The sequence below is a fragment of the Eptatretus burgeri genome, chromosome 14, assembly GCF_056783735.1.
Source record: "Eptatretus burgeri isolate ZD-2024b chromosome 14, Ebu_testis_v1, whole genome shotgun sequence".
In the NCBI taxonomy this organism is placed as follows: Eukaryota; Metazoa; Chordata; class Myxini; order Myxiniformes; family Myxinidae; genus Eptatretus; species Eptatretus burgeri.
The window spans coordinates 59,802,320-59,816,243 of record NC_140974.1 but is presented as its reverse complement, the minus strand read 5'-3'; the positions used below and the strand labels follow the sequence as shown (position 1 = coordinate 59,816,243).

General features: G+C 39.5%; 1 protein-coding gene across 10 annotated transcripts in view; it reads left to right on the top strand.

The window, feature by feature from the left end:
- COL27A1 (collagen type XXVII alpha 1 chain) overlaps positions 1-13,924 on the top strand; it is a 216,149-nt gene that overhangs the window by 104,677 nt on the left and 97,548 nt on the right. For all 10 annotated transcript variants that reach the window (XR_015051287.1, XR_015051288.1, XM_085855093.1 and 7 more), the window contains 6 exons: positions 1,395-1,448; positions 1,957-2,001; positions 11,955-12,008; positions 12,140-12,184; positions 12,347-12,400; positions 12,812-12,865. Coding sequence is in view for 8 of the 10 variants with exons in the window: in XM_085855093.1 (XP_085711219.1) it covers positions 1,395-1,448; positions 1,957-2,001; positions 11,955-12,008; positions 12,140-12,184; positions 12,347-12,400; positions 12,812-12,865 (306 nt within the window). In the remaining 2 variants the exon portion in view is untranslated. The remainder of the gene's footprint in view (positions 1-1,394; positions 1,449-1,956; positions 2,002-11,954; positions 12,009-12,139; positions 12,185-12,346; positions 12,401-12,811; positions 12,866-13,924) is intronic.

Sequence of the window (13,924 nt, the reverse complement as noted above, 5' to 3'; positions counted from 1 at the left end):
ACAACCATTACAATATTTGCTCAGTCTGCCTGCCTGACAGTCAAACAAAATTGAAAATCATTCAAACAGGAAACTTACTGTTTTTAAGGATGTTATAAAGGACACAAACAACAGGCACGAAGAACTAACGAAAGTGTTAGATATGTTGATGCAATAGACACAGGGGAAAATGGCGGTAAAATACGGAATTAATTAATTTATTTGCATTTAAACCTTTATTTGAATCGAAGCATATACCTGAACACTGCACGGGGTATCGTGTTCGATGAACTCTCGTTTAATCTGACATCCATTTTGTCCCTGAAGATGCTTTCATTTGTTTGGCAGGCAGCTTTCATTTACTTGAGGAGTACAGGATGGCAATGGATGTGTTGGCCTAAAAATATCTTAGCATTTTTTAAACATCTACAAACACAACCCCTAGACTATTCAGTGCCACTGGAGGAGGCATACATCTGCATTTCCGCAGATTTAATGCTTGCAGGCACCAACTCAGAGGCTGGAAGATGTTTTGTTGCATGTTTTTTTTTGCTTTCCAGAAGACATGTGTGGGTAAGTGCACTTCAAAGCAAATGTGGCTGCAAATCGTGCAGATAATATGACACATAAAGAGACGTGAACAGGCCAGACAGTTTAAAGTTGCCTCGCCATCCAGGAATACTCAGGCACTCCAGATTACAAGCAGGATCATTTCATTCCTGCCTCAAAAGATAGCATTCTAAAAGAAGGAGAATAAATAAGAAGTCACAAGGATAAGCTATTCATCCCATAATTTATATTTGCACACCACTTCTACATGAGGTTTTTCTCTGTTTTCTTGTTCCATATAAATGTTTGTGTTCAAAATGGGTGTTTGGGGGTCCATTGCTCCCTCACTTTGTTCCCACCCCCCACCCACCCTTGAAATCTTCTGCACTTGTCCACCTCTTATCTTCTGACACTTGTCTGCCTGTTCTCTTCTGCCCCTCGTCCAATGGTTTGTCGACTTGCTTCCCTTTGGTGTGGGCTCTGCCATCAGCAACCGTAACCTCTCAGATTAATATATAGATGAGTATGATTCATGTGATGATTTTAAGTGTTTATCCTTGAGATTGGGACAGATGTAAAAACTTTTAAACGAGTAAAAATGACCTATTTGATCTGTGTATGTTAGGAAGTCCAATTACTCACCTTGTTGATTTTTAAACCAAAGGTGTAATTTCATGTTCATCATTAATTTGTCTGTAGTGTCGCAATGTCCTTGTTCTTCATGTCATCTATGTATGGAGTAAAACCTTCTCTGCGAGCTTAATCAATATTAGCTTTGGATCTCTTTTTTTTCTAAAATAAGGAGACATTGAAAGTTTCTAGCTAAGTTAGACCAAATTTACTCACAAGCTGCCCTTGTCCGTCAGGGGAAGCCAGGAGCTCGAGGACTTCCTGGGCCAGTGGGACTTCCTGGTTTAGAGGTCAGTGAGTATTTTAGCCCAAGCAATTTTCCAGTGATATTCAATAACTGGCCTGAGCCAATCTTTTTCCGATAGAACTGACCCTCAGTTTATATGTTTTTAAAATTGTGTTACAGCCGTTGAGCAAAAAGGGGCCATTTCGTTCAACGTGCAGAGATGCAGCAAACAGACTTTGATTAGTCCTTAAGAGCTTTAGCAAGGAGTTACAAATTTATTTATCCCTCAGTCGTACAAAGGTTAATGACTTTGTTTCTGACAATTTAACCTGCAATCCTCGTAAAGTTTTTTTTTATTCCCGAGATTAATTGATAATAATCTGATATGTACAGGCAACAGGTGAAGGATTTTCAGGGTGCACCCCAAGAGGGGTGGATCGTAACATGAATATGGCACATTAATCTAAAGGCAAGCTTTATGTTAATATTATAATTGTCACATAATTTATCCATTGCATGTTTTCTTTGTCACAACTTATTTTGGCAAAAGGTTTTATTGCTTTTGTTTATAGGGAGACGAGGGAAAGGTGGGCACATCTCGGCTTGCAGGGCCTGCGGTGAGTTTTGCATGAAGGGTTTGATGACCTCACTATTGTCTCCACAAGCCGCCATTTCTTTTACCTTCCTTGTATGCAAGGAAACGCTGTGATACAATCAAGAGTAATGACAGGCTTCTCCAACTGAGTGCCCAGAATTGAGGCTTTGGTCCATTAACTCAGACACATCATTGTATAGCTGATTCAAAGAGCATTTCAGGACAGTAAAATTCCTCACAGCTGACCTGAAGATCAAAAGGTAGGTTTGGGTTGGCATATTTCATGTTCCCATCCGAACAGGTAGCTCATGATGCTGGGAACCCAAGTTAAAATCCGATACACTGTGTTCATTTGTCCATATTATAAACTATAATGTCCTTGTCATTCATGTAAAAGTGCACTGATGTCTACTAATGTCCTTGTCTTACATATGATATATGTACACCTCCTCCATGAGTACTTGATCAATGTAAAACATAACAAACGAGAGGGGGAGCACTCGGTAGAGTGCAAAACCTCCGCTGCCAATACTGCCAGGTCACTCAAGTGAACCTGATATCCTATTCATTCAATTTGACATCAACAGTGTTCACAGAGTTATAGTTTGCAACTTTCCCTTTTACTTTTAACTTTTACATACTCAATTCATTCATCAGAACAAGCTAGATTCCTTGAGACAGAAATTGATTTTATGTGGGTATATCCACCTGAAGTTCCAAAATCAGCCGCAATTATAATTTTCGCATGTTTTTTGTTGGAAATCAATTATAACATGTAGAAATGCAAAAAAAAAAATCGAAATTTTGTTGAAAAAAAAAGTTAGCAAAATTTTGGGGTTTTTTTCTCTAACAATTTTTTTGGGGGGGGGGGGTTGGAAATCACTTAAAATATGTAGAAATGCAAAAACAAAAATTCAAATATTTTTTTCAAAATTGCCGCCATAGCGGCCATATTGGACTTCGGACCAAGTCCAAAATCTAATGGCATGATCCTTCGACCATATCTAATCTCCCCACCAGGTTTCGTCGAAATCCGTCGAGGAGTTTTTCCGTAATACTGTTCACAAACAAACAAACAAGCAGTCATAGACTGGTACTTACGAAATCATCAACTTGACCTCTGACCTTGTCTAATAAAAGCTGTCTCTGGAGAAGGTAGCGACGCAAACCAGAAGTTTCTACGATGATTCTGTACCAAACCATCAAAAATGGAATGTTTGACGTCACTGTGACCTTGACCTTTGACCGATTTTGACCAAAATCTAATCAGCACTAGCCATCACCCTCCTGAATCACGTGGTGTAATTTGACATTGGTAGCTTCTTCCGTTCTCGAATTATCTTGCCTACAAACCAACACACAAACACACACACACACACACACACACACACACACAAACAAACAAGCAGTCATAGACTAGTACTTACGAAATCGTCAACTTGACCTCTGACCTTGTCTAATAAAAGCTGTCTCTCGAGAAGGTAGCGACGCAAACCAGAAGTTTCTACGATGATTCTGTACCAAACCATCAAAAATCGTAACGTCGACCAAAGCAAAAATCTCCATTTCTCCACGCAATTATTTAATATTATTTTATCAGTCACAAAACCGTAATATTCGGCCATCCACCAACAATCTTAACATAATCCGACGGCTTAGCGAGTCAGGCATGCGACGATAACATTTATTGAGATAAAAAAAATTACTTTTAAACACCATCTTTATCGAAAACACCGTCAGCACGCACACGCAAAACCTTTACGCGACTCAACGAAGCCTCTGCTCGAGTGCGCTGCACCACGTGACGAGCCGTGATGCGGCGAGTGAAATATTTTTTTATACAATCTTAAAACGTTTCCAAAACATCTGATTTTTACAAGAATTTCGATAACTGAGTGTTAAGCGTCCTAAGCGATCACAAAAACCGAAGACAAAATTAAAATCGAAGTTAAAACGAACTCGTAACGTCGACCGAAGCAAAAATACTCCATTTCTCCACATGAATTTACGGAATTATGTTTGACCTCACTGTGACCTTGACCTTTGACCGATTTTGACCAAAATCTAATCAGCGCTATCCATCACCCTCCTGAATCACGTGGTGTAATTTGACATTGGGAGCTTCTTCCGTTCTCGAGTTATCGTACCTACAAACAAACACACAAACACACACACACAAACACACACACACACACACAAACAAACAAACACACAAACAGAGGACGGAAGTCATCAATATATTTACGAAATCTTTAGATTTCGTAAGTAACAAACACACAAACAGAGGACGGAAGTCATAATATACATAGGAAATCTTTAGATTTCGAAAGTAACAAACAGACAGGGGTGAAAACAGTAATCTCCGTCCATCTTCGCTGGCGGAGGTTAACTGGAATGGCACTTGGTAGTGAGCACACTTCCGTTAAGGCCCTGTCACACCTTGACGATTTAGTTAGCATATGCCGACGTATGGAAAATTTGTCTAAAACGCTGGCACATGCCGAATACGTTATGGGTAAGTTTTGTATACGTTAAGAGCACACTGGCATACGTCGTAGTACGCTGGCATACGTCGTAGTACGCCGAGATCGTCGACAAATTTTAACATGCTTGAAATTTTTCGACGTATGCCAGCGTATGACTCACACGTTCCGCATACGCTGGCCATAAGTTGTAGGCACGTTACGCGATCGTTGACACACGTCGACACATGTTACTTGTAAGTTACTCATAAGTCGAAACACGTCGAGGTAATGTTTAGCTTACCGAAACTTATTTCTAACCTATGAGTAACGTGTTGTAGGCAGGTTACACGATCGTTGACACACGTCGACACGTTACTTGTAAGTTACTCATAAGTCGAAACACGTCGAGGTAATGTTTAGCATCAGTGTTCCAGACTCCCTGGTTTTCTTTTTTTCCTTCGGCATGACGGTGATGTTGACACTTCAATTTCTAGTGCGGTTCTAATATAATATAATTAATAGGCTGCCGCTCAACGATTTAAATCATAACCGCACGAGAAATCGAAGGGTCAACATCACCGTCATGCCGAAGGAAAAAAAAAACCAGGGAGTCTGGAACACTGACGCTAAACATTACCTCGACGTGTTTCGACTTATGAGTAACTTACAAGTAACGTGTGTCGACGTGTGTCAACGATCGCGTAACGTGCCTACAACTTATGGCCAGCGTATGTGGAACATGTGTGATATGCTGGCATCCGTCGAAAAATTTTCAACATGCTGAAAATTTGTCGATGTACTCGGCATACTACGACGTATGCCAGCGTGCTTCATCGTGCTTCAGCATGCTATTAACGTATACAAAACTTACCCATAACGTATTCGACATGTGCCAGCGTATTCGGCAAATTTTTCATACGTCGGCATACGCTGGCTAAAAAGGCGTATGTCTAGTGACACTTCGATGACTTCGATGACACTTCGATGTCTAGTGCGGTTATGATTTGAATTGTCAAGCTGCAGCCTTTTAATAGGCTACGTCACGTGATCGTCGGCGATACGCTGCCGTGCTATGCATAAGTTAGATTATCGTTGGGCATAGGTTGTGAACACCGACAACACGCTCAGCATTCGTTGATATAAGTTATCTATATGTTCTCGAAACGTTCTGTGTATGTTACTAATACGATATGCATACGTCCAACTCGTTATGAATACGTCCAAAACTGGAAAAAACATCAATAGTTCAGCGTTTGCCAGCGTTTTACATACATTTTGATACCTTGCCATACGCTGGCTAAAACGTCAAGGTGTGACAGGGCCTTTAGGCTGAACAGTTTACATTTTGTATCCCAATGATAGGCCAGATCTGTATTCATACATGAACCAAAATCTAATCAATTCATCTGTCACACACAAAACTCTTCCACCAAATTTCGTCCGAATCCATCCATAACTTTTTGAGATATCCTGCTCACAGACAGACAGACAGACAGATCGACAAACAGGAGTGAAAACACAACTTCCATCCACCTTCGGTGGTGGAGGTACTAATAAATCAGTCACATCCGTATCATGTGACTCCAGAAGCATGGATTGCCACTCTTTTTATTTACTTTTGCGATCAACATCGAGAGGAAACAAGTTCCTTTCCCTTTTTCTCCTCACCATTAGCAATGTCCTTTTCTTAAGCCGATTTACAAAACTCGTTAAAAGACAGGGAATTCTCCTTTGAGACACCTTATTCACTATCCCTGAACATTTCATAATCTGTAGCCGAAGACCGGAGACATTATGCTTTCGGGTTTTCCATTTGGCTGTCCATCTGGCTGGCTGTCCATGAAACTGTCAGTCCATTATCTATCCATCCATCCATTGGGACCATACTCTGTGCAGAGCGTTGGTGCTGCCTCAGCAGTCTCCTTGACTATTGGGCACAATCCTGGATGGGTCACCACTCCGACACAGGATATCAGCAAGTTTGTACTCATTTTGCCACCCTTAGAAGAATGACAGGCAGAGTCAACCCCACCTGGTATTAATTAAACAGCTGAGCAGGTTTCAAACTCAGGATCCTAGGATCCCAAGCCCACCACCCTAACCATTAAGCCAACACCAGGCATGCCCATTATCGGTGTTTCGTTACCACAATATGCCTGGTGTTGGCTTAATGGTTAAGGTAGTGGGATTGGGATCCTAGGGTCCTGAGTTCAAATCCCGCTCAGCTGTTGAATTAACACCAGGTGGGGTTGACTCTGCCTGTCATCCTTCCGAGGTCGGCAAAATGAGTGCCAGCATGCTGGTATACTGTGGCGGAGTGGCGACCCGTCCAGGATTGTTCCCAATATAGCCAAGGAGGCTGCTTCGGCGGCACCAACGCTCTGCACAGAGTATGGTCCTCATGGATGGATGTTACCACAATAACTCATGAACCACTTAAGGGATTCCAACCAAAGTTGGCACAAATATAGGCAGGAATACAAAGAGAAACTGGCCACATTTTAGGTTCAAAACATCAAAGGTAATGTGCTCCTTGAGAATCATTGTGAAGATCATAACTCAAGTTAGAAGCATCTTCATGTCTCTCTTCCACTTACTCTCTTTTTCCCTCCTCATGCACTCTAGTATGTAATCTTTAATTTTTCATTTGAGCTTTAATTAAAATTAAATGGAACAGTGAGTTGACATCTAATGCAGGTGGAGGCATATCCATTGATGCATTTGCGTCAAATTATCTTTTCTGGTCTACAGTGTATTTGGCTCATAAATGAGGTTGTACAGATGATCATGCAGGACAAGGAAGTTAGGAACAATATACAAGCAAAGCAGTATGTTGGATATTCAATGTTTACTCTTGCCGAAGGAGAAGGTATTGAATGTGGGTCCGTTTGTTTGTTACTTGGCGAAAAAATTTTTTTGCCTAGTATGTTGGTCTGTACCGTTAGTCTGCCTGTCTGTTTGTCTGTCTGTACACGATTTTTGGCCACAGTTTTAAAACAATCGTTCTGAATTTTATTGTGTGTGTGTAGGTGACCAGCCAAGGACAGCAACGCTTAATTTTAGTGAAGATGCGAATCTGGATCTGGATCTGACATTTTAAAAAAGTGATTCTTCACCATTGAGAGATAGGGCCAAAGACTATATATAACACAATATCTCAAAAGGTTATGGATGGATTCACGCAAAACTTTGTGGACAGGTTGGGAGTGCCACTCGGAAGAATTGATTCCATTTTGGTGAAGATCCGAATCCAGATCTGGGTACAAAAATTATTTAATTTTTAACTGATTCTTCACCGTTGAGAGATGGGGATAAAAACGATATTGCATGACATCTCAAAAAGTTGTGGACGACTTGTGACAAAACGAGGTGGAAGAGTTGGTTAGGTGACCAGAACAAGCCCATTCGATTTTGGTTAAGATCTGGATTCAGATCCAACCTATCAGTGGGATACAAAATTTAAACTGTTCAGCCTGGCGGAGGTACGCGTTCTACCGAGTGCCGTACCATTTCGTCAAGTGTTACTCTGTGAGTGATTTTGCATTTGTCTGTCTGTCTGTTTGTCAGCACAGAACTTTAGTGCTTTTCTCTGCAATCGCTTGTCAGATTGAGATGAAATTTTCACCGTCAGAATGACTACTCATATAGAATGTTTTATTGATAATTATGACATCATAGGTCATGTGGTGTAACAGCCATGTTGGAAAAAAAGGAAAAACGTTGGACCTCTGTATCTCTAAAACCGCACCAAGGAAAAAATTGAAATTTGGCACATAGCAAGTACTCGTCATGGGGAATAAATGTGATTTTTTATGACATCATAGGTGTCTTTGTTGTGATGTCATAATTGTATATGTAGAATGCTACATCTGATCAGTATGAAAATTTTTGAGGATCATCTCGGGATAAAATGGTGCACAGAAATAAAAAAAAAACACTTGATGATGTCATCAGTCACGTCATTCGGCAGCCATATTGTTTCTTTTTTCTTCTTTTTACCTTCCAAAATCTTCTTCTCTGAAGTGGCTGAACAAATCAAGGCAAAATTTTACACGCATGACCACCTATCAATGAGGAACAAAAGGTTCACACATATGACGTCATAGGTCACATCGTTTGGCAGCCATATTGGATTTACCCCAAAACCCACAAAAAAACGATTCTTCTCCAGAATGGCTGGACAGATTGAGGGGAAACTTCACACAAATGTTCCCCAAGCCATGAGGATACCAGGGTATTCATGAATAATTGATGTCACATGGTCTGGTGGCCATATTGAATTGAACAAAAATCGTTCAAAAATTTTTCCTCTTGAACTGCTCAATCAATCAATGTGAAACTTCACAATTATGATCCAGTAAAGATGGGGAATATATATATATATATATATATATATATATATATATATATATATATATATATATATATATATATTAAATTTCAACCTGATCGGAACACATGGTCTAGCAGCCAGAATTATTTAAAAATTTTGATCTTGGTTCTTTTTGATGTTTATTTTATTTTAATAAGGCTCACTTGGTTGTGCCTGGATGGGTTTGACAGTTGAGGAGTTGCAGCTGAAACCCAAATCCTGTCCATGTTCCTCCTGATGACTTCGTCTTTGCTTTTTGCTTGTTTGGGTTCCTTCTGATTACTCAAATGCAGGACTGCACCTATTTGGTCTTCCATTTGATTTGAATTGAATTAATTTTAATCCCATTCTTAATTCAATTGAATAACAATAATAAAAACGTCATGGGTCAGGGTCAGGGTCAGGTGTCTGATCGAAGCAGGGTTGCATCAAAACGGGACGTCTTGGTACCCGGTCATCAATGCTAGCAGTTATAAAGTGGCAGTTCTAATTATCTCTTATTTATTATGTAGCACTTCAGTGCACAAATGCCACACAAAACAAGTCATGGCGAGGGCTTGCAATCTCTGATTGCTCTTTTTCTTGTTTTTCTTGTTATCCACGTAAAAGCATGGAAATTTTCTCCCACTGGCCATTCAATTCAATACACTTCAAATTCAATTCAAAACTGGGGGCGAGGGCATCCCACCACCTGGGTCATCCCACCACCCGGGTCATCCCACCCTTTCCACACTCACATTAAACATGTGAATTGAATTTGGTGCAAAATATCGTCTAAAGTAATAAGAGGTAAATGGAATACAAAAGTGAATGCATGAACGAGTAAAACAAAAATAATGGTGAAGTGGGAGTGGATGGGTCTTGCATTATTTTGTGGACCTTCAACACAGCATGCTTCTCATAGAAGATACAAATTAACGGAAGATCTGTTTGTCTCACATGCTGGGCAATCTTCATGGGTCTTTCCAGTTTCTTCACCTTTTCTTGAGAAAAATTAACAAATGTATATATTAAATCGAAAGAAAGAATAATTTGAACCAAGGACTGATTATATACAAAAAAAATTAAAATGCTATTTTCGACATGAAACGCTTTCAGTTTGCTTAAAAACTACAATCTTTTGTGTGCTTTTCGAGCCAATACTTGGGAATTCCTGCTCCATTTCAATTTGTTATCATTCATTGTACCCAAATACTTATGCTCAGGAACTTGTTTGATACTATGGTTTGATATTATGTTTGATGTTTGAATGATCAAAGAATCACGGTCACCAGATAAGCGTTGAAAATCAAATATCATTTCATTTGTCTTGTTGACATTTAGAACTAAATAATGACAGACTGTTCATCTCACATGTCTACAAACTACTGAACTTCGTTCACATATTCATGGTTGTCATGAAGTAAGAACCTACTAATTACTGTATCCTCAATGTATTTGATAATACCATAATTAGTACTTGAACTGCAGCAGTCACCTGTATACAAGGAAAGAAAAATAGGGGAGATAACACAACCTCGTGGTGCCCCTCGACCGAAAACTCCCATGTTATTATACTTCACCCATTGTGGTCGATCTGTAAGAAAGTTGTGAATTAATCTTGAAAGTCGAGGTGTAACATCTAGGTTCAGTAATTTGTCAATCAATATTTGTGGTACGATGGCGTTGAGGGCACTGGAGAAGTCATTAAATAATGATCTTACAAAGGACTTTGGAGTTTATACATGATGGTACAATCTTTGGAGATAAACAAGCAAAGCATCGTCAACACCTCTCTTTCTCTGATATGCAAATTGAGATTGGTCAAACAAATCGACTTGAGTGCACAAAAATTTCAGAAATATCCTTTAAAAAAAAAACCAAGCTGTCAAGGCTACTGGATGGTAATTATTGAACTCATTACTAGATTTTTTTAAACCTTTGTTACTGGAATGATGATTAATTGAAAATTTCCAATTTTGGGGAATAACACCATTGTCTTAAGATTGATTGATAGGTACATATGAACACTGGGGCAAGTTGTTGACTACACAGTTTCAGAACCTTATTAGAAACCATCTTGACCAGTGGCCTTGTTCACGTTCGTCTTTGCAAATTCATTACGAACCTCATTCACATTCATTGCCAGACTCTTGTCTAAGTCCTGAATCTTATCCTTTAACATTTCCACAACATAATCATTCTCCAATTTAAAATCATTAACATCAAATCTACAATAAAAATAATTCAAATGATCAAAAAAGTATATCGTACAATCTGCTATCCTCATTGATGTGTTTTTATATCCAGTCATTGTTTGCATTTTCTGCCAAGTAGCTCAAGAATTATTACAGCGCGGCGACATCGCGCTGTTATATAATTTCCTTTAACATTCCGTTACATCTTTAGTTTATAATCTGCTTTGGCCTTTCTAACTGGTCCATCTATTCAAGAAGCAAGAAAAACGATCCTTGAGTAGGACACAAAATGCCAGTGGTGGTCACCACAGTGCAGCACCTGGAAGAAATATTGGAGTTGAACTTGATCTCAGCATCATGAGGCAAGTGCTCTGATTGGAATGCCAAACACATCAATCGGTTTTCTCTTAAATGAGGCTGAATCATTGATAAAAAGAGGATCAACCACTTGTTTGTCAGCAAGGTATGTACCGTGTCCAATAATAAGACATCAGTAACGAAGTACAATAGAAATAGACCAAAAAATCTCAGCCAGAAAAATATTCCTCCATTTAGTTTGATTATCAAAGCTAAACATCCTGCTTGCCATTTTGGAGTGAATGCATGAAATCAACAGGATGTTAATTGAGATATGCTAACTGCTATAACAAGTAAGCTTCTCCTTGTTTCCCACGGTGGTTATTACACCTCAATCAACCGCCTGTTGATTTCATCCATCGTTCTACTTGTCTGCCGGCTGACGCAGACTGACTCGACCCTTTACAAGCAAGACTAGTTTTTCATTCTACATTTTGGAATCAAGTGTGCTCAACTTCTGAGTTCTTGGTTGCTGTATATTGTAGTTTTTGATGGCATCATTTATGTGCATTAAGATTTTGAATTTCCTCATTTCTTTGGAGTTTAAAATTAAATGTGCTTTGAATCATGATAGCCTGTGATTAAGCACATGTCTTTCATCCAGGGAATCAAAGGCAAGCATGGCTTTTCTGGAAATCATGGCCCATTGGGTCCAAAGGTAGTTTTGAAACTTCCATCTTTGTAAATTAAACTTCAAGGCAGTCTAACAAACTTCTCCAGGATTAATGTCGACTTATTCACACCTTTCTAAAGTTTAACTTAAGAATCTTTTTATATTCACTTTTTCAGGGACATCAAGGTGATGTGGGAGATCCAGGAAGCCCCGGAGAGATGGCAAGTCGTTAAAGCATTAATCTTCCATCAAAATTTCGTGCATGCATGGATAGAGCAGTCAGTGACCAAAACCTGCATCACTTGAATATACTGGATTGTGTCGTAGTTTTTTAAAAATAATACTGTATAACTAAAGTTTACGCTGTGTGATTTGTGGAACAGGGGGTGTTGGGACCTTTTGGGCCATTGGGAATACCTGGACCAATGGGTGAAAAGGTATGGCTGCTTCTCTTCAGACCCTGAAAAAATATATATATACTGTATGACAAAATGTTCCCCCTACTAACAACTACAAAATACAGAGTCATGGATGTCGAGAGACAGCAGCATAGTTCACTACTAGTGCAGTTCTCAACTTTGAAGTTTCTAATTCTGGGTAAAAGTGAATTATTACTATACTGTAGAGTCCCTTTACGAAAATCAATAATAATTATGACAAAATATGGCAATGGCAGTTAAATTGAATGTGTAACAAATAAATGCAATAACCCAAGATGAATGGTAAAAAGACTTGTTTTTATTTGACGTTCCTATTCTTATAAGTTCTGTACAATTGGCAAAAAAGGAACATCACAAAACACCCTTGTGACCCTTAATGTGAGGAGTGATGATTGTGCTTGTGTGCAGGGTGAGCGAGGTGCATCTGGTCCACCTGGTTTTCCTGGTGAAAAGGGTGTCATGGTAGGTAGTTGACATGATTTTGGCTGTTATAGTCATCCATATAAATGTATACTCACTCTGCTCTGCAAGCTTGTGAGGTCCTTGGTATACCAGTTTAAAGGAGAACCCAAACACTCAGACCACCTTGACGCTAAGGCCAAAAAAAAAAAATGTTGCATTGGCGTAACCCGCCCGACCCTAAAAATTCCGCCGACCCTACGTTTTTTTTTTGTTTTTTTGCTATCGATTTCAAGTATCTTGTTGATTGCGATCGCGATCGCAAAAACCCGGAAGTGTTTCGGACAGAACCCGCCGACAAAAAGGGTGGTACTCGAGCCGGGGGAGATTTTGGGAGGGATTTATTAGGATTTATTAAATTTTTGGATTTATTATCCAAAAATTTTGGGATTTATTAGGAAAAAAAAAAAAAAAAAAAAAGATCCCGACCGACCTACCCTATTTTTCAGTGACCCGTTACGCCAATGCAACATTTTTTTTTTGGCCTAATCTATCCCTTGATATCCTACAAAAGAGACATGATGTGTCTTTTTCTGATTTCCGAATTATAAAGTTGGTAAATTTGCAATTAAAAGTCTAAATCTTCTTCTTCTTCCTGAGATTAGCATGACGTCAGATGAGGAAGTGGTTCGTCACATCCATACTGTCCATGGGTTACATCGCAAAATGATTGAACTCAAATGTCTAATAATTTTCGATTTTCTACAAATATGCCGAAGTCAATGCGTCCTTGGTGCTTGTATCGAAATACAGAACGTTTAACAAAGCACTGTGATTAAACAACAGAGATGGCTACATCTTGTGGTTATATGCCATGATTGATAGGGGCACCAGTGCTCTGCTTGAGCACCAGCGTCCAGAGCAGTCAGGCTTTACACCAAAGAGGTCAACGATTGACCGTATCCTTGCTCTTTGTGTCCTCACCGAACGCAGACGAGAGTTTCGGCAGGGGCTGCTTGCAGCCTATGTTGATCTCTGAAAAGCGTTTGATTCAGTGAATCGGGATGCCCTCTGAAGGATTCTTGGTCTTCGTGGGGTGCCAGCAAAACTGAAAGATCTGAT